Here is a 21,375-nt window from a genome sequence, read left to right as displayed (position 1 = left end):
TAAAGAATAGTTAATAATGGTCATGTGATGAGAGAAGTAGTGGAGAGTTAAATGAACGTTAACAGTATATTGCCTTTAAAATTCCTGACCACACCTTCAGCTCTTTCATCCTACATTAACAATACTAATGTACTGTGTGTGTGTGTGTGTGTGTGTGTGTGTGTGTGTGTGTGTGTGTGTGTGTGTGTGTGTGTGTGTGTGTGTGTGTGTGTGTGTGTGTGTGTGTGTGTGTGTGTGTGTGTGTGTGTTTTCCTACATTAGTATTACTGCTGTACTGCGCTAACGGGGCATCTGGAGACAGGTGATAAACGAACCTATTACAGATAAGAAGGACACACACACGCCTGCATGTGGACATGCGCACACACACACATTGTTGAAGCTCCGTCAAGCAGGAGATGGAGGGACGGGTGGAGTAAAGGTGAAGAGGAGGAGAGTGAAGGACACAGAGAGAGATGATATCAAGACAAAGAGGAGAACTACAAATGGAGATGGTTTAGAGAAAGTGAGAGAGAGAAAGAGAAGCGAGAGAGAGAGAGAAAGAGAGTAAGAGAAAGAGGAGAGAAAGAGAGAAAGAAAGAGAGAGAAAGATTAAGAGAAAGAAAGAGTGAGTGAGAGAAAAAGTGAGTGAGAGAAAGAGGAGAGAGAAAGAGAAAGAGAAAGAGTGAGAGAAAAAGTGAGAGAAAGAGCGAGAGAGAGAGAAAGAGAGAGAAAAAGTGAGTGAGAAAGAGAGAGAGAGAGAAAGAGAGAGAGAGAGAGAGAGAAAGTGTGAGAGAGAGAGAGTGAGAGAGAGAGAGTGAGAGAGAGAGAGAGAGAGAGAAAGAGAAAGAGAAAGAGTGAGAGAAAAAGTGAGAGAGAGAGACCGAGAGAGAGAGCGAGAAAGAGAGAGAGAGAGAGAAAGAGAAAGAGTGAGTGAGTGAAAAGGTGAGAGAGCGAAAGAGAGAGAGAGTGAAAGAGAGAAAGAGAGAGAGAGAAAGAGTGAGTGAGAGAAAAGGTGAGAGAGTGAGCGAGAGTGAGAGAGAGAGAGAAAGAGAGAAAGAGAAAGAGTGAGTGAGAGAAAAGGTGAGAGAGCGAGAGAGAGAGAGAGCGAGAGAGCGAGAGCGAGAGAGATCGAGAGAGAGCGAGAGAGAGAGAGAAAGAGCGAGGGCGTTAAGAGACGTTGAAGCAATGTGTATGTGTGTGTGTGTGGGGGGGCAGAGACAAACCCTGTAGTATAGTATAATAGCTACTGTTGTACAGTGAGTGGTATCTGGTGCAGCCCAGGGCCACCTTGTTGTGCTACAGGCCCTTCATGTTTTTACATTTAGCTCAGTTGGTAGGATGTGGTGCCTAGTTGGAACACAATCCTGCAGTACCTGTGGCCCTCCAGGAACAGGGTTGTCTACCCCTGGTGTAGGGTAACATTCCCTGAGATGCTGATCTTGGGTCAGTTTTGCACCCTGGAGTACTGTACATACACTTCATATACAAAAAGGCTTAAATCACCCAACAGCAGTGCCGACCGCACTAATTCTCTTGTGGCTGAATGGAAGCAAGTCCCCGCAGCAATGTTCCGTCATCTAGTGGAACGCCTTCCCAGAAGAGTGGAGGCTGTTATATCAGCAATGTTCCAACATCTAGTGGAAAGCCTTCCCAGAAGAATGGAGGCTGTTCTAGCAGCAATGTTCCAACATCTAGTGGAAAGCCTTCCCAGAAGAGTGGAGGCTGTTATATCAGCAATGTTCCAACATCTAGTGGAAAGCCTTCCCAGAAGAGTGGAGGCTGTTATAGCAGCAATGTTCCAACATCTAGTGGAAAGCCTTCCCAGAAGAGTGGAGGCTGTTATAGCAGCAATGTTCCGTCATCTAGTGGAAAGCCTTCCCAGAAGAGTGGAGGCTGTTATAGCAGCAATGTTCCAACATCTAGTGGAAAGCCTTCCCAGAAGAGTGGAGGCTATTATAGCAGCAATGTTCCAACATCTAGTGGAAAGCCTTCCCAGAAGAATGGAGGCTGTTCTAGCAGCAATGTTCCAACATCTAGTGGAAAGCCTTCCCAGAAGATTGGAGGCTGTTATAGCAGCAATGTTCCAACATCTAGTGGAAAGCCTTCCCAGAAGAATGGAGGCTGTTCTAGCAGCAATGTTCCAACATCTAGTGGAAAGCCTTCCCAGAAGAGTGGAGGCTGTTATAGCAGCAATGTTCCAACATCTAGTGGAAAGCCTTCCCAGAAGAATGGAGGCTGTTATAGCAGCAATGTTCCAACATCTAGTGGAAAGCCTTCCCAGAAGAGTGGAGGCTATTATAGCAGCAATGTTCCAACATCTAGTGGAAAGCCTTCCCAGAAGAATGGAGGCTGTTCTAGCAGCAATGTTCCAACATCTAGTGGAAAGCCTTCCCAGAAGAGTGGAGGCTGTTATAGCAGCAATGTTCCAACATGTAGTGGAAAGCCTTCCCAGAAGAGTGGAGGCTATTATAGCAGCAATGTTCCAACATCTAGCGGAAAGCCTTCCCAGAAGAATGGAGGCTGTTATAGCAGCAATGTTCCAACATCTAGTGGAAAGCCTTCCCAGAAGAATGGAGGCTGTTCTAGCAGCAATGTTCCAACATCTAGTGGAAAGCCTTCCCAGAAGAGTGGAGGCTGTTATAGCAGCAATGTTCCAACATCTAGTGGAAAGCCTTCCCAGAAGAATGGAGGCTGTTATAGCAGCAATGTTCCAACATCTAGTGGAAAGCCTTCCCAGAAGAGTGGAGGCTGTTATAGCAGCAATGTTCCAACATCTAGTGGAAAGCCTTCCCAGAAGAATGGAGGCTGTTATAGCGGCAATGTTCCAACATCTAGAGGAAAGCCTTCCCAGAAGAGTGGAGGCTGTTATAGCAGCAATGTTCCAACATCTAGTGGAAAGCCTTCCCAGAAGAGTGGAGGCTGTTATAGCAGCAATGTTCCAACATCTAGTGGAAAGCCTTCCCAGAAGAGTGGAGGCTGTTATAGCAGCAAAGGGGGGACCAACTCCATATTAATGCCCATGATTTTGGAATGAGATGTTCAACGAGCAGGTGTCCACTTACTTTTGGACATTAGTGTATACGATGCCTGATAACCTGACAATTGGTGCACCAATTCATTACAATCTGAGTGATCCTAGAGACATGTCAAATCTCTAGTGTGTGTGTGTGTGTGTGGGGGCCAGTTTTAATGAGGCAGTATGTTACAGCAGCAGATTACCCAGACCCTGAGAACACACACTGACACGATTGTGCAGACAACAGCATGCCAACACACACATTACCCAGGTCCTGCTGTTTAGAATGCAGTACACCAAAAATGTCTTGTTTGACTACAAAGTCAAATCACTGCAGGGCTCAGTGTGTGTGTGTGTGTGTGTGTGTGTGTGTGTGTGTGTGTGTGTGTGTGTGTGTGTGTGTGTGTGTGTGTGTGTGTGTGTGTGTGTGTGTGTGTGTGTGTGTGTGTGTGTGTGTGTGTGTGTGTGTGTGTGTGTGTGTGTGTGTGTGTGTGTGTGCGTGCGTGCGTGCGTGCGTGCGTGCGTGCGTGCGTGCGTGCGTGCGTGCGTGCGTGCGTGCGTGCGTGTGTGTGATGGGTTGATAAGCCAACACGCTCACCCAGTCTGACTGCAGAATTAGACGTTCATCCACCTTCTCCAAATGTAATTTCAAGGTGTTTTTCCCATGCTGCTCTGTATCGTTCTATTTCTCCAAAAGTCACATTTAGAAGTGAAGGGTTAAATTCAGTCACTCATTCTAAATGGTTAAGGGTTCAGGTTTGGGATGGGGTTAGAACCCCCCCACTGGGATCGAACACGCAACCATCCAGTGGTTGGAGCGTTGGGCCAGGAACCAAAAGGTTGCTGGATCGAATCCCTGAGCTGACAAGGTAAAGATCTGTCGTTCTGCCCCTGAACAAGGCAGTAAACCCACTGTTCCCCGGGCGCCGAAGACGTGGATGTCGATTAAGGCAGCCCCCGCACCTCTCTGATTCAGAGGGGTTGGGTTAAATGTGGAAGACACATTTCAGTTGAAGGCATTCAGTTGTACAACTGACTAGGTATCCCCCTTTCCCCATCTGATCCAGAGTCATGAGATTACTTGATGGTAAAGTGCTCGTTTCCCCGAGTGACCCGTTTTGAAGGCATTTCCCAACGTCCTCAGGACGTGGATAGAAGCCCAACTTCAAAGTCAATCTTGAACGACCTGGCTGGATAAGCAACATTCTCTCCCAATAAACACAGGGTATGGAAAAAGTTGTGACAGGAATTTCCTTAGCGCTCTCTCACACACACTCACACACACCCTCTCTTTAGTTGTTTCCCTTTCTCTCTCTCCACCTCTCTATCACTCTATCCTACAGTCTACAGTCAATCAAGGACTACAAAAGGAAAACCAGCCCCGTCGCGGACCAGGATGTCTTGCTCCCAGACAGACTAAACAACTTCTTTGCTCGCTTTGAGGACAATACAGTGCCACTGACACGGCTCGTGTGTGCATACTATGTGAGAATGCTGTTCATCGACTACAGCTCAGCATTTAACACCATAGTACCCTCCAAACTCGTCATTAAGCTCGAGACCCTGGGTCTCGACCCCGCCCTGTGCAACTGGGTCCTGGACTTCCTGACGGGCCGCCTCCAGATGGTGAGGGTAGGTAACAACATCTCCACCCCGCTGATCCTCAACACTGGGGCCCCACAAGGGTGCGTTCTCAGCCCTCTCCTGTACTCCCTGTTCGCCTCCAACTCAATCATCAAGTTAGCAGACACTACAGTGGTAGGCTTGATTACCAACAACGACGAGACGGCCTACAGGGAGGAGGTGAGGACCCTCGGAGTGTGGTGTCAGGAAAATAACCTCACACTCAATGTCAACAAAACAAAGGAGATGGTCGTGGACTTCAGGAAACAGCAGAGGAAGCAGCCCCCTATCCATAAAGACGGGACAGTAGTGGAGAGGGTGGAAAGTTTTAACTTCCTCGGCGTACACATCACGGACAAACTGAAATGGTCCACCCACACAGACAGCGAGGTAAAGAAGGCACGGCTTGTCACCAAAAACACTCACAAACTTTTACAGAAGTACAATCGAGAGCATCCTGTCGGGCTGTATCACCGCCTGGTACGGCAACTGCTCCGCCCACAACCGTAAGGCTCTCCAGAGGGTAGTGAGGTCTGCACAACGCATCACCGGGGGCAAACTACCTGCCCTCCAGGACACCTACACCACCCGATGTCACAGGAAGGCCAAAAAGATCATCAAGGACAACAACCACCCGAGCCACTGCCTGTTCACCCCGCTATCATCCAGAAGGCGAGGTCAGTACAGGTGCATCAAAGCGGGGACCAAGAGACTGAAAAACAGCTTCTATCTCAAGGCCATCAAACTGTTAAACAGCCATCACTAACATTGAGTGGCTGCTGCCAACATACTGACTCATCTCTAGCCATTTTAATAATGGAAAAATTGATGTAATAAATGTATCACTAGCCACTTTAAACAATGCCACTTTATATAATGTTTACATACCCTACATTACTCATCTCATATGTATATACTGTACTCTATACCATCCACTGCATCTTGCCTATGCCGTTCAATACCATCACTCATTCATATATTTTTATGTACATATTCTTATTCATTCCTTTACACTTGTGTGTAGAAGGTAGTTGTTGTGAAATTGTTAGGTTAGATTACTTGTTAGATATTACTGCATGGTCGGAACTAGAAGCACAAGCATTTCGCTACACTCGCATTAACATCTGATAACCATGTGTATGTGACAAATAACATTTGATTTGATATCCCTACTCTTTCTCCATCTTTCCCCTCTCTCACTCTTTCTAAATCACACATTCAACCTTTTCCACTCCCTTTTTCTGTCTCACCCCTTCCCCCTCTCTCTCTATACCTCTCTCACCCCTTCCCCCTCTCTCTCAGCCCTTCCCCTCCTCTCTCAGCCCTTCCTCCCTCTCTCTCCATCTCTCACCCCTTCCCCCCTCTCTCTCCATCTCTCTCACCCCTTCCCCTCTCTCTCTCCATCTCTCACCCCTTCCCCTCTCTCTCCATCTCTCTCACCCCTTCCCCCCCTCTCTCTCCATCTCTCTCACCCCTCCCCCCTCCCTCTCCATCTCCCTCTCTCTCCATCTCTCTCACCCCTTTCTCCCTCTCTCTCCATCTCTCTCACCCCTTCCCCTCTCTCTCCATCTCTCTCACCCCTTCCCCCCTCTCTCTCCATCTCTCTCACCCCTTCCCCCCTCTCTCTCTCCATTATCTCCTCATCAATCTCTGTGTAAATCAGTGTGGAACAGTGTACCCCACACAGATGAATTACAGAGATGATATTATCTGGTATTAACATTAACACAGGAGCTGACTGTACAGTGTGTGTGATTGGGGATCTATATTTAGCAGAGAAGATCAGAAAAGGTGAGTGTGTAATAGACTGTGAAACTCACACACACACACACACACACACACAGTGAGATTTCGAATGAGTGTGTGTGGTTTTACTTTGATGAGAATGATGATAAGGCATATGGGCACGGCACACACACACACCTGGTTCATCCAAGTCCATACCTATCACACTTCAAAAAGCCCCCCCAAAAAGACACACACACACACCATACCTCAACCAACCCCCACCCCCCACACACACCGTCCCGCAACCAACCCCTTCCCCACAATCCCTCAACTCAACCTCTCCCTTCTTCAGGTCTAATCTCCCTCCATCTCCTGTGGAGTTACTATCCAGGCCTGGTATTTCTGGTCAGAAGGAGTCGAGGACGACAGAGACCTGAACTTGTTAAGTGTTTTTAGGGGGTTGACAAAAGCTCTGTCAGAGTATCACATATAGACATGCCTTATGGGCCCTGGTCTAAAGTAGTGCACCGAATCCAACTATAGACACATATAGACCTGCCTTATGGGCCCTGGTCTAAAGTAGTGCACCTAATACAACTATAGACACATATAGACCTGCCTTATGGGCCCTGGTCTAAAGTAGTGCACCTAATCCAACTATAGACACATATAGACCTGCCTTATGGGCCCTGGTCTAAAGTAGTGCACCTAATACAACTATAGACACATATAGACCTGCCTTATGGGCCCTGGTCTAAAGTAGTGCACCTAATCCAACTATAGACACATATAGACCTGCCTTATGGGCCCTGGTCTAAAGTAGTGCACCTAATACAACTATAGACACATATAGACCTGCCTTATGGGCCCTGGTCTAAAGTAGTGCACCTAATACAACTATAGACACATATAGACCTGCCTTATGGGCCCTGGTCTAAAGTAGTGCACCTAATACAACTATAGACACATATAGACCTGCCTTATGGGCCCTGGTCTAAAGTAGTGCACCTAATCCAACTATAGACACATATAGACCTGCCTTATGGGCCCTGGTCTAAAGTAGTGCACCTAATACAACTATAGACACATATAGACCTGCCTTATGGGCCCTGGTCTAAAGTAGTGCACCTAATCCAACTATAGACACATATAAACCTGCCTTATGGGCCCTGGTCTAAAGTAGTGCACCTAATACAACTATAGACACATATAGACCTGCCTTATGAGCCCTGGTCTAAAGTAGTGCACCTAATACAACTATAGACACATATAGACCTGCCTTATGGGCCCTGGTCTAAAGTAGTGCACCTAATCCAACTATAGACACATATAGACCTGCCTTATGGGCCCTGGTCTAAAGTAGTGCACCTAATCCAAATATTGACACATATAGACCTGCCTTATGGGCCCTGGTCTAAAGTAGTGCACCTAATCCAAATATTGACACATATAGACCTGCCTTATGGGCCCTGGTCTAAAGTAGTGCACCTAATCCAAATATAGACACATATAGACCTGCCGTATGGGCCCTGGTCTAAAGTAGTGCACAAGGGAATAGGGTGCCAGTCTAGGGTGCCGAATCGAACTAAAGAAATGTGGCCCAAGGGTCACGTAGACCTGTGATCTAGATTCAGGTTTCCCAGAGGACTGATTAACACCTGGTCTAAATATAGAGTCATGGCTCTAGGGTTAAGGAGCCAGGGGGACAGTGTCAGAGTAGACCTAGTGGTCTAAATATAGAGTCATGGCTCTAGTGTTAAGGAGCCAGGGGGATAGTGTCAGAGTAGACCTAGTGGTCTAACTATAGACACTTGGAGATCTAGGGTGCCTTATGGGCCCTGGTCTATGGGCCCTGGTGGGCCCTGGTCTAAAGTAGTGCACCTAGTCTAGATATAGACACATGGAGAACAGGAGGGACTGATTAAAACCTGATCTAACAATATAGCTATGGCTCTAGGGTCACCTCACCAATGGGAGGGAGTCACACGTTCCAATTACACTCTTAACGACCCATACCTTAATGAATGTGTTCAGCTCGTTTAACACAGCTAGCCAATAGGGAGGGAGTTTTTCTGTTTTGTCTTAATTGGATGACCCACTTCATGGTTGGCTTGGGTGAAGTGAAGGATCATGGGAGGATATAAATGGTGCCCTTGAGGAGGAGGGCACCTGAGCGGCTGGTTGGTGTGTTGTGTGGTGTGTGTGTGTGTTGTGTGTTGTGTGTTGTATGGTGTGTGTTGTGTGGTGTGTGGTGTGTGGTGTGTGGTGTGGTGTGTGTTGTGTGTTGTGTGTTGTGTGTTGTGTGGTGTGTGGTGTGTGGTGTGTGTTGTGTGGTGTGTGTTGTGGTGTGTGTTGTGTGGTGTGTGGTGTGTGTGTGTTGTGTGTTGTGTGGTGTGTGTGTGTTGTGTGTTGTGTGGTGTGTGTGGTGTGGTGTGGTGTGTGTGGTGTGGTGTGGTGTGTGTTGTGTGGTGTGTGGTGTTTTTATTTTATTTATTTTTTATTTTACCGTTATTTTACCAGGTAAGTTGACTGAGAACACATTCTCATTTGCAGCAACGACCTGGGGAATAGTTACAGGGGAGAGGAGGGGGATGAATGAGCCAATTGTAAACTGGGGATTATTAGGTGACCGTGATGGTTGAGGGCCAGATTGGGAATTTAGCCAGGACACCGGGGTTAACACCCCTACTCTTACGATAAGTGCCATGGGATCTTTAATGACCTCAGAGAGTCAGGACACCCGTTTAACGTCCCATCCGAAAGACGGCACCCTACACAGAGCAGTGTCCCCAATCACTGCCCTGGGGCATTGGGATCTTTGTTTTAGACCAGAGGAACGAGTGCCTCCTACTGGCCCTCCAACACCACTTCCAGCAGCACCTGGTCTCCCATCCAGGGACTGACCAGGACCAACCCTGCTTAGCTCCAGAAGCAAGCCAGCAGTGGTATGCAGGGTGGTATGCTGTGTGTGTGTGTGTGTGTTGTGTGTTGTGTGTTGTGTGGTGTGTGTTGTGTGTTGTGTGGTGTGTGGTGTGTGGTGTGTGTTTTGTGTTTTGTGTTTTGTGTTGTGTGGTGTGTGGTGTGTGGTGTGTGGTGTGTGTTGTGTGGTGTGTGTTGTGTGTTGTGTGGTGTGTGTTGTGTGTTGTGTGTTGTGTGGTGTGTGTTGTGTGTTGTGTGGTGTGTGTTGTGTGTTGTGTGTGTTGTGTGTTGTGTGTTGTGTGGTGTGTGTGTGTTGTGTGGTGTGTGTGTGCGTCCTGTCCCCACTTAAATAGTTAATAACCAAACTGTGCCATTGACACAGCAACCAAATCTAGAGGCATTCTGCCAAAAACGAAACATCATTCAAGACATCAAGACATGACTACACTAGAACACAACTCTCTCCCTCTATATCATCTTTTGCACTGTCAAAGACAAAAGACAAACCTCACCACTCTCTCACCCTCTTACTCTGACTACGACTGGCTTAGCTAACGCTAGCTACTAGTGCATCCCTATGGCCCATCACCTCGACTGGGTAACAACGCTAACATTAGCTAGCGCATCCCTATGGCCCATCGCCTCGACTGGGTAACAACGCTAACATTAGCTAGCGCATCCCTATGGCCCATCGCCTCGACTGGGTAACAACGCTAACATTAGCTAGCGCATCCCTATGGCCCATCGCCTCGACTGGGTAACAACGCTAACATTAGCTAGCGCATCCCTATGGCCCATCGCCTCGACTGGGTAACAACGCTAACATTAGCTAGCGCATCCCTATGGCCCATCGCCTCGACTGGGTAACAACGCTAACATTAGCTAGCGCATCCCTATGGCTCATTGCCTGTAGCGCTTACGCTAAACGCTACACTGGACAACACAAGTCAAACGTGTGATTAGTGCCATCCATCTCCACGTCGGGTCATTGATCATAGTTTAGATTACATCTAATGGACACTTCAGTTCACATGACCAAATGCAGATAACAGCCTGAAGTACTCAACCCCACACACACACACACACACTGCTGAGAGGGATGGATAAACTATAATAACTATGGTGTGGGCAGAGAGGACTGAGTTTACGGTTCTCTGTACTGTGTGTGACAGAAAGGGGAGGGGAGAATGAGTGTGTGTGTGTATGTGTGACAGAGAGAGGAGGGGAGGATGAGTGTGTGTGTGACAGAGAGAGGAGGAGAGAATGAGTGTGTGTGTGACGGAGAGGGGAGGAGAGAATGAGTGTGTGTGTGTGTGTGTGTGTGTGTGTGTGTGTGTGTGTGTGTGTGTGTGTGTGTGTGTGTGTGTGTGTGTGTGTGTGTGTGTGTGTGTGTGTGTGTGTGTGTGTGTGTGTGTGTGTGTGTGTGTGTGCGTGAGGACGGAACTTTCAGTTACTTTTAGTACATTTACAACACTGTTATAACATGTACGTACGCGTTCACACACACACACACCCTTTTAAATAACAAACTCTCACAGTCGTACTGTAGACATCCAAACCCTTGTCCATAAATGTCAAAATTCGAAAATTAAGTTTAGGAAATAATTCCCAATGGTTGAAGGATAGGGTTAAGAGTTAAGGGGTTAAAACTAAAATAAATAAACAAGGTCCTATCACTGGGATTGAACACGCGACCCTCGGAGCCGCCCGTCCGCCATCCCCGCCCACAACGCCATAGCAAAACACAAGACAACTTGATGGTAATAGTGCTCACCATTGCCCCTAGTGGACGGTTTTGAAGTCATTTTTTTTTTACGTCCTGCTTACTGTCTAATTTGGCAGTGGATCTTGTGTGACCTGGCTGTATATAACCACTCCTACAGTCCAGAAGAGAGTCATCATCCCACTGTCATAACGGTCTTTACTGAAGTTATGGAATCTGTGTGTGTGTGTGTGTGTGTGTGTGTGTGTGTGTGTGTGTGTGTGTGTGTGTGTGTGTGTGTGTGTGTGTGTGTGTGTGTGTGTGTGTGTGTGTGTGTGTGTGTGTGTGCGTGCGTGCGTGCGTGCGTGCGTGCGTGCGTGCGTGCGTGCGTGCGTGCGTGCGTGCGTGCGTGCGTGCGTGCGTGTGTGTAGGTTAACTCTTCTAACAGAGATTGTGCAATGTGTAAAGACTAAAAGACATTTTCTCTGCAAGGATTTTAAACGACCACTGACGGCCACTTTTGACCAGGTCCCCGAGAGTAGACACACACACACACACACACACACACACTCTAAACAAGGTCACCCAAACACACCCACCACCCTCACACACACACGCGCACACACCCCATATCTCCCTCCCCAGTCCAGTTAAGACGGCAGTAGAATTTAAATGGTGGTTTTCTTTCCTTTTTCCTCTCTATCTATCTCTCTCTGGCATGACCAGAATGAGAACAGGGGGAGCTAAAAGAAAGAAAGGAAAACCTCTCCCAAAGAAAGATGACGGGAGTGAGGGATGAGGGATGGAGGTAGCCTTGGAAAGAGACATGAAAGGATGGAGAAAAATAGGGGGGAGAAAGTTTTTTTTTTAAATGCTAAAATATGATAAAGTGAGGGAGAAAAATGAAGGAAAGAGCGTGTCAGAGGATGGATGGAAAGAGTGGAGAGAGAGAGTAATGGGAGACGATTAAAGGAGCAAAACAGAATGAGAAACTACTCTCAGAGGGCAACGGAGTCACAGACTCAGGGGGATGGAGAAACAACCTCTGTTTACCCCTGTTAATGACTCCATTAGGTTCCAGGCAGACATAGATCTATAAAGAGACTAGTCAATTCTTCAGTTAGAAACCAAAAAGATCTACACTACCGGTCAAACGTTTTAGAACACCTACTCATTCAAGGGTTTTTCTCTATTTTTACTATTTTCTACATTGTAGAATAATAGTGAAGACATCAAAACTACGAAATAACACATATTGAATCATGTTGTAACCAAAAAAAAGTGTTAAACAAATCAAAATATATTTTATTTTTGAGATTCTTGAAATAGCCACCCTTTGCCTTGATGAGAGCTTTGCACACTCTTGGCATTCTCTCAACCAGCTTCATGAGGTAGTCACCTGGAATCCATTTCAATTAACAGGTGTGCATTCTTAAAAGTTAATTTGTGGAATTTCTTTGCTTCTTAATGCGTTTGAGCCAATCAGTTGTGTTGTGACAAGGTAGCCCAAATAAATGAGTAACAGACATCTCAATATCAACTGTTCAGAGGAGACTGTGTGAATAAGGCCTTCATTATCGAATTGCTGCAAAGAAACCACTACTAAAGGACACCAATAATAAGAAGAGACTTGCTTGGGCCAAGAAACACAAGCAATGGACATTAGACCAGTGGAAATCTGTCCTTTGGTCTGGAGTCCAAATTGGAGATTTTTGGTTCCAACCGCAGTGTCTTTGTGAGACGCGGTGTGGGTGAACGGATGATCTCTGCATGTGTATTTCCCACCGTAAAGCATGGAGGAGGAGGTGTTATTGTGTGGGGGTGCTTTGCTGGTGACACTGTCTGTGATTTATTTAGAATTCAAGGCACACTTAACCAGCATGGCTTCCACAGCATTCTGCAGCGATACGCCATCCCATCTGGTTTGGGTTTAGTGGGACTATCATTTGTTTTTCAACAGGACAATGACCCAGTACACTTCCAGGCTATGTAAGGGCTATTTTACCAAGAAGGACAGTGATGGAGTTCTGCATCAGATAACCTGGCCTCCATAATCCCCCGACCTCAAACAAATTGAGATGGTTTGGAATGAGTCAGAAAAGCAGCCAACAAGTGCTCAGCGTAAGTGGGAACTCCTTCAAGACTGCTGGAAAAGCATTCCAGGTGAAGCTGGTTGAGAGAATGGCAAGTGTGCAAAGCTGTCATCAAAACAAAGGGTGGCTATTGAAGAATCTCAAATATAAAATATATTTTTGATTTGTTTAAAACTTTTTTGGTTAGTACATGATTCCATGTGTTATTTCATAGTTTTAAAGTCTTCACAATTATTCTACAATGTAGAAAATAGTAAAAATAAAGAAAAACACGTAAATGAGTAGGTGTTGTAAAACTTTTGACCAGTAGTGTATGTTCATGTATATCTACAATGTTTTGTGTAATTCACACCTGATAGTGTGTTGTGTGTGTGGAGGGACTGTCCTTCATATGACCCTGTACTGTGGTTACTTCAAACAACATGCTAACTGTCATTGTTCACAATGTTACATGGTTGCTTGTTTATGTGGTTGTTATGGTAAGATGTTGCGTTATCCTGACAGGGTTTTAGCTGTGTGGGTAAGCGTGAAGACCGTAACCAAAGCAACAGTTTTACAGTACTGTTGGCCTACCTCAGAGAGAGAGAGAGAGAGAGAGAAACAGAGAGAGACAGAGAGAGAGACAGAGAGAGAGACAGAGAGAGAGACAGACAGAGAGAGAGTGTTAGATCGAAACGGAGGGTTAAGGGTAAAAAAGAGAAGTACTGTAGGCCTACCTCAGCTCTGGGGGAGGAGAAGACATCCGTCTGGTTGGTTTTGACTGTCTTCCTGGAGAGAGAGAGGGGGAGGGAGAGAGCGAGAGAGGGGGAGGGAGAGAGCGAGAAATAGAAAGGGAGTTTTAACATTTCATCGTACTGTCAGAGATGACCATTTAGAAAATGTGAAAAACCCTGCGGTGAGTGAGGTCAGAGTCCAGAGAGGAAATAGAGAGTACTAGTTTACATCACTTCCTGTTGAGAGAGTCCCTAATTAGCACATAACAAGTCCTTAGTTACCACATCTCTCAACAGGGAACTCTGACAGCATCCCAAACAGCAACCTATTCCCTACATAGTGCACTATGGGCCCTGGTCAAAAGTAGTGCACTATATAGGGAATAGGGTACCATTTGGGACTCACACCATGACAAGAGAGAGCAACACATCAGAGAAGTGAACATTAGAGGAAACGACAGTGGCCTACAACTCTCTGTTACAGGACTAAGTGAAGGAGGTCCAGAGGTCAAGCAGTGTCAGTGATGGATGGTGCCCAGGAAGTGGAAGAAGTAAGAGTTCTATTCATGTGAGACTGTGGTGCAGTGAACTCTGAATGAGTGAACAGTACAAAAGAAGTATGGAGGGAGCAAGTTGTTTTTGGTGAGTAGTAGCTGAGTGCTAAAGAGTCCCAGAGTTACAGGAAGTAGGCAGGAGGTAGCAGCCGTAGTGATACGTTGAAACAGTATTACTGTGGTAATATATTTAAGCAATAAGGACCAAGGGGGCGTGGTATATGGTCAAAATACCACGGCTAAGGGCTGTTCTTAGCATGACGCAACACGGAGCGCCTGGATACAGCCCTTAGCCGTGGTATATTGGCCATATATCACAAACCCCCTGAGGTGCCTTACTGCTGTTATAAACTGGTTACCAACGTACTTAGAGCAGAACAACTAAATGACAGCTTACACTCTACGTGTAGAACAACTAAAAGACAGCTTACACTCTACGTGTAGAACAACTAAATGACAGCTTACACTCTACGTGTAGAACAACTAAATGACAGCTTACACTCTACGTGTAGAACAACTAAATGACAGCTTACACTCTACGTGTAGAACAACTAAATGACAGCTTACACTCTACGTGTAGAACAACTAAAAGACAGCATACACTCTACGTGTAGAACAACTAAATGACAGCTTACACTCTACGTGTAGAACAACTAAATGACAGCTTACACTCTACGTGTAGAACAACTAAATGACAGCTTACACTCTAGGTGTAGAACAACTAAATGACAGCTTACACTCTAGGTGTAGAACAACTAAATGACAGCTTACACTCTACGTGTAGAACAACTAAATGACAGCTTACACTCTACGTGTAGAACAACTAAAAGACAGCTTACACTCTATGTGTAGAACAACTAAAAGACAGCATACACTCTACGTGTAGAACAACTAAAAGACAGCTTACACTCTACGTGTAGAACAACTAAAAGACAGCTTACACTCTATGTGTAGAACAACTAAAAGACAGCATACACTCTACGTGTAGAACAACTAAAAGACAGCTTACACTCTACGTGTAGAACAACTAAATGACAGCTTACACTCTACGTGTAGAACAACTAAAAGACAGCTTACACTCTACGTGTAGAACAACTAAAAGACAGCTTACACTCTACGTGTAGAACAACTAAATGACAGCTTACACTCTACGTGTAGAACAACTAAAAGACAGCTTACACTCTACGTGTAGAACAACTAAATGACAGCTTACACTCTACGTGTAGAACAACTAAATGACAGCTTACACTCTACGTGTAGAACAACTAAATGACAGCTTACACTCTACGTGTAGAACAACTAAAAGACAGCTTACACTCTACGTGTAGAACAACTAAATGACAGCTTACACTCTACGTGTAGAACAACTAAATGACAGCTTACACTCTACGTGTAGAACAACTAAATGACAGCTTACACTCTACGTGTAGAACAACTAAAAGACAGCTTACACTCTACGTGTAGAACAACTAAAAGACAGCTTACACTCTACGTGTAGAACAACTAAAAGACAGCTTACACTCTACGTGTAGAACAACTAAATGACAGCTTACACTCTACGTGTAGAACAACTAAATGACAGCTTACACTCTACGTGTAGAACAACTAAAAGACAGCTTACACTCTACGTGTAGAACAACTAAAAGACAGCTTACACTCTACGTGTAGAACAACTAAATGACAGCTTACACTCTACGTGTAGAACAACTAAATGACAGCTTACACTCTACGTGTAGAACAACTAAATGACAGCTTACACTCTACGTGTAGAACAACTAAATGACAGCTTACACTCTACGTGTAGAACAACTAAAAGACAGCTTACACTCTATGTGTAGAACAACTAAAAGACAGCATACACTCTACGTGTAGAACAACTAAAAGACAGCTTACACTCTACGTGTAGAACAACTAAAAGACAGCTTACACTCTACGTGTAGAACAACTAAAAGACAGCTTACACTCTACGTGTAGAACAACTAAAAGACAGCTTACACTCTACGTGTAGAACAACTAAATGACAGCTTACACTCTACGTGTAGAACAACTAAAAGACAGCTTACACTCTACGTGTAGAACAACTAAATGACAGCTTACACTCTACGTGTAGAACAACTAAATGACAGCTTACACTCTACGTGTAGAACAACTAAATGACAGCTTACACTCTACGTGTAGAACAACTAAAAGACAGCTTACACTCTACGTGTAGAACAACTAAATGACAGCTTACACTCTACGTGTAGAACAACTAAATGACAGCTTACACTCTACGTGTAGAACAACTAAATGACAGCTTACACTCTACGTGTAGAACAACTAAAAGACAGCTTACACTCTACGTGTAGAACAACTAAAAGACAGCTTACACTCTACGTGTAGAACAACTAAATGACAGCTTACACTCTACGTGTAGAACAACTAAAAGACAGCTTACACTCTACGTGTAGAACAACTAAATGACAGCTTACACTCTACGTGTAGAACAACTAAATGACAGCTTACACTCTACGTGTAGGGGGTCGGAGGCGACGCAGGGCTCGTGGTTGGTACTGACTGTCTGACTCAGTCTGGTAGAAAAACATCCTGATGACATCATCCAATAGAACCCAGGTAGGCAGGCCCAGCAATCTCTGATGGAGAGGAGAGGAGAGGAGAGGAGAGGAGAGGAGAGGAGAGGAGAGGAGAGGAGAGGAGAGGAGAGGAGAGGAGAGGAGAGGAGAGGAGAGGAGAGGAGAGACAGAGAGTGTTAGATCAAAACGGAGGGTTAAGGGGAAAAAAACTGTCCAGAAAAAAAGAGAAGTGAGTAGTAGACTATTAGAAAGACAAATGGCACCCTATTCCCTATGTAGTGCACTGCTTTTAACCAGGGTCCATTTGGTTGAACTCTGGATGTGTTTACAGTTCCCAACACAGCGGTGGAGCAACATTGTGACATGAGAAAAAGCACTGGCTAAATTAGGAGATCACTCACTGCCCTTTCAATCTGCAAATACACACTGAGTGGACAAACCATTAGAAGCACCTTCCTAATAATGAGTTGCATCCCCTTTTGCCCTCAGAACAGCCTCAGTTCATCAGGACATGGACTCTACAAGGTGTTGACAGCGTTCCACAGGGATGCTGGCCCATGTTGACTCTAATGCTTCCCACAGTTGTGTCAAGTTGGCTCGATGTCCTTTGGGTGGTGGACCATTCTTTATACACACGGGAAACTGTTGAGCGTAAAAAAAACAGCAGCGTTGCAGTTCTTGACACAAACCAGTGTGCCTGGCTCATAATACTGTGAATGAGAAACATACACAATCCATGTCTCAATTGTCTCAAGGCTTAAAATCCTTCTTTAACCTGTCTCCTCTCCTTCATCTACACTGACTGAAGTGGATTTAACAAGGGACATCAATAAGAGATCATAGTTTTCACTCTGTGTATATTTTCCGTAGGGCTTACCTTCATATAAGTGTTGAGTTCTGGAATTCTATTCTCTGCAATCTCCTTCTTATTGCCAATGAACACTTTACCTAGAGACACACAAAGACACACACCATAGATAGTCGTTCAACGTTTTTCCCCTCCAACAAGACCAATCAATAACTAAAACTCTTCCTTTCTGGGAATCGATCAATCTGAAATAACTCATTTCAAGGTTGACAGTATTGCCTTTGGGTGGTTGCATAAATATCAACAACATAATGACATTTTAATTGCATTTCTCATCAGAGTTGATGATATGTTAATGAAACATCCCACAGGCTACAGATGTAGGATCTTCATTTGATCACTCTTTTGTCGCTGAGAATTTTCATGCACAGCAGGGAATTAAAACTGGTAGTGTATTCGAGGTTTAAAAAGGCCTCTAAAGTTTGTAATTTTCACTTTAATATGTCACACTTGATTTTCCCTAATGAAAAATGTATCAACCCTACAAAAATGTCCATGAATCATAATTTCTTGTTGCTGCAGGATTATTTTCCTGCTGTAGTAAACTGGCTCAAATTAAGAGTCTACATCTGTAGCGTGTGTTCCATGTGACACCCTATTTCCCATATAGCCACTATGGGTCCTGGTCTAAAGAAGTGCACTACATAGGGAAATAGGGTGCCATTAAATAGGGTGCCATTGGGACTCAGACTGACAGTACGATACAAATAAACAAAGACTGTAGTTGAATGACTGTCCAACCAACGGCTATCTGAGATACTCAGAACACACAGTACAACTAGGCCCAACTGAATGTCACCTAGAACTTGTAGCTGAATAGAATTATTAACATTTAGAACACCACCCTGAAGTTCTTCTGTGCTCCAATTGTAACGTTCTACATTAGATTCAGCCTCGGCTATTTCCCTCTGCTGCTAAAACTCATTTAGAGAGAGAGAGAGAGAGAGAGAGAGAGGGGAGGAGGACAGAAAGAGAAAGTGGGGGGAGACGGAGGGAGAGATGGAGAGATGGAAAGAAGACAGAGACAGAGGGAGGGAGGGAGGGAGGGAGGGAGGGAGGGAGGGAGGGAAAACTAATTTAGCCCCATCTAATGACTGTGATCATCTCTATCTCCCACCATCTCTCTCCCTCTGGCTCCATCTTTCTCCATCTCTCTGTCTCTCGCCATCTTTCTCCCTCTGACTCCATCTCTCTCCATCTCTCTCTGTCTCTCTCCTCCCTCCATCTCTCCATCTCTTTCCCACCGACTCCATCTCTCTCCATCTCTCTCTGTCTCTCTCCATCTTTCTCCCTCTGGCTCCATCTCTTTCTGTCTCTCTCCCTCCCTCCATCCCTCATTCTCTGGCTCCATCTCTCTTTTCTTTTCATTTGATTGGAGATAGAGAGAACTGATGATTAGTTCCATGATCATCATTAAGCCAATGTCTACATTTAAAAGCCGGCCGTTTGGGAGCTTAAACGGCACGTGCCCAAGTGTGTGTGTGTGTGTGTGTGTGTGTGTGTGTGTGTGTGTGTGTGTGTGTGTGTGTGTGTGTGTGTGTGTGTGTGTGTGTGTGTGTGTGTGTGTGTGTGTGTGTGTGTGTGTGTGTGTGTGTGTGTGTGTGTGTGTGTGTGTGTGTGTGTGTGTGTGTGTGAGAGAGAGAGAGAGAGACTTCACTGACAGTCCTCTACTGTAACTCTCTCTCTGGACTTTAGAGTCTTCATCTCCATTATGTTACTGTGAGAGTACAGAACAGAACATAACATTGGGAGAGAGAGAGTGGGGGTGGGGGGGTGAAGGAAAGAGGGAAGGGTGGAGAGGAGAGAGAGAGAGAGAGAAAAAAAGTTAGTGAGTGATGGAAGGAGGGAGGAAAACATAGATGGATGAGAGAGAGAACGAGACAGAGCAAGAGAGGGAAGAGAGTGAGAGAGAGGGAAGAGAGAGAGAGAGAGAGAGAGAGAGAGAGAGAGAGAGAGAGAGAGAGAGAGAACAAAAAAATCCTTGTTTTCTAGTGTACACCTGCAGAGAGACACTACTTATCCTGTAAAACAGGTATTCACTCTTGGCAGACATCCAACTGTTTGGATAGAGAGAAAAGAGATGAGAGACAGACAGAGAAGGCGAGAGAGACATATAGAGTCGGAGAGACAGACATATAGAGAAGGAGAGACAGACATATAGAGAAGGAGAGACAGACATATAGAGTTGGAGAGACAGACATATAGAGTCGGAGAGACAGACATATAGAGAAGGAGAGAGACATATAGAGAAGGAGAGACAGACATATAGAGAAGGAGAGACAGACATATAGAGAAGGAGAGACAGACATATAGAGTCGGAGAGACAGACATATGGAGTCGGAGAGACAGACATATGGAGTCGGAGAGACAGACATATAGAGAAGGAGAGACAGAAATATGAGTCTGAGAGACAGACATATAGAGTAGGAGAGACAGACATATGGAGTCGGAGAGACAGACATATGGAGTCGGAGAGACAGACATATGGAGTCGGAGAGACAGACATATGGAGTCGGAGAGACAGACATATGGAGTCAGAGAGACAGACATATGGAGTCAGAGAGACAGACATATAGAGAAGGAGAGACAGACATATAGAGTCGGAGAGACAGACATATAGAGAAGGAGAGACAGACATATAGAGAAGGAGAGACAGACATATAGAGTCGGAGAGACAGACATATGGAGTCGGAGAGACAGACATATAGAGAAGGAAAGACAGACATATGGAGAAGGAGAGACAGACATATAGAGAAGGAGAAACAGGCATATAGAGTCGGAGAGACAGGCATATAGAGTCGGAGAGACAGACATATAGAGTCGGAGAGACAGACATATAGAGTCGGAGAGACAGACATATAGAGAAGGAGAGACAGACATATAGAGAAGGGGAGACAGACATATAGAGAAGGAGAGACAGACATATAGAGTCGGAGAGACAGACATATAGAGTCGGAGAGACAGACATATAGAGAAGGAGAGACAGACATATAGAGTCGGAGAGACAGACATATAGAGAAGGAGAGACAGACATATAGAGGAGAGAGACTGTCAGCCTCTGTCCAATCGATGGTCGTCGTCCCCATTCAAAGTCATAAATCTTTATTGGCAACAATGCTCAGAGCTATCGTAGCCTAATCAGTAACAGCCTTGTAACAATGTATTTATAGGAACGAGATGTCTTTCTCTTTCACTCTCTCTGTCTCTCTTTCACTCTCTCTGTCTGTCTTTCACTCTCTCTCTCTCTCGCTCTGTCTGTCTGTCTTTCACTCTCTCTCTCTCTGTCTGTCTTTCACTCTCTCTCTCTCTGTCTGTCTTTCACTCTCTCTGTCTGTCTTTCACTTTCTCTGTCTGTCTATCTTTCACTCTCTCTGTCTGTCTTTCACTCTCTCTCTCTCTCTGTCTCTCTCTTTGAATTGGCTAATCCCTGGTTCGATCACTCTCACTCTCACTCTCACTCACTCACTCTCACTCAGTCTTTGAATTGGCTAATCCCTGGCTCGCTCGCTCTCTCTCACTCTCTCTCACTTTCTGTCTTTGAATTGGTTAACCCTGGCTCGCTCCAGAGATTAAGGGGTTAATCTCTCCTCCCTCCACATCATCC

General features: G+C 45.3%; 2 protein-coding genes across 3 annotated transcripts in view; one reads left to right on the top strand and one right to left on the bottom strand.

The window, feature by feature from the left end:
- Nucleotides 1-21,375, top strand: part of LOC139545320 (parvalbumin alpha) — a 49,278-nt gene that overhangs the window by 2,021 nt on the left and 25,882 nt on the right. The window contains exon 2 of one of the 2 annotated variants that reach the window (XM_071352966.1): nt 262-301. The exons of the other annotated variant lie outside the window; for it this stretch is intronic. The gene's annotated coding sequence lies outside the window, so the exon portion shown is untranslated. The remainder of the gene's footprint in view (nt 1-261; nt 302-21,375) is intronic. 2 annotated transcript variants of the gene reach the window in all.
- LOC139545228 (neutrophil cytosol factor 4-like) overlaps nt 1-21,375 on the bottom strand; it is a 40,465-nt gene that overhangs the window by 14,378 nt on the left and 4,712 nt on the right. Inside the window, exons 4-6 of the mRNA XM_071352763.1 lie at nt 17,781-17,851; nt 16,836-16,963; nt 13,780-13,831 (exon numbers count right to left, since the gene is read on the bottom strand). Of these exons, the coding sequence (XP_071208864.1) occupies nt 13,780-13,831; nt 16,836-16,963; nt 17,781-17,851 (251 nt within the window). The remainder of the gene's footprint in view (nt 1-13,779; nt 13,832-16,835; nt 16,964-17,780; nt 17,852-21,375) is intronic.

This window comes from Salvelinus alpinus, chromosome 2, assembly GCF_045679555.1.
Source record: "Salvelinus alpinus chromosome 2, SLU_Salpinus.1, whole genome shotgun sequence".
In the NCBI taxonomy this organism is placed as follows: domain Eukaryota; kingdom Metazoa; phylum Chordata; class Actinopteri; order Salmoniformes; family Salmonidae; genus Salvelinus; species Salvelinus alpinus.
Note: the sequence above shows the minus strand (reverse complement) of the source record. Positions and strands in the feature narration are given on the sequence as shown.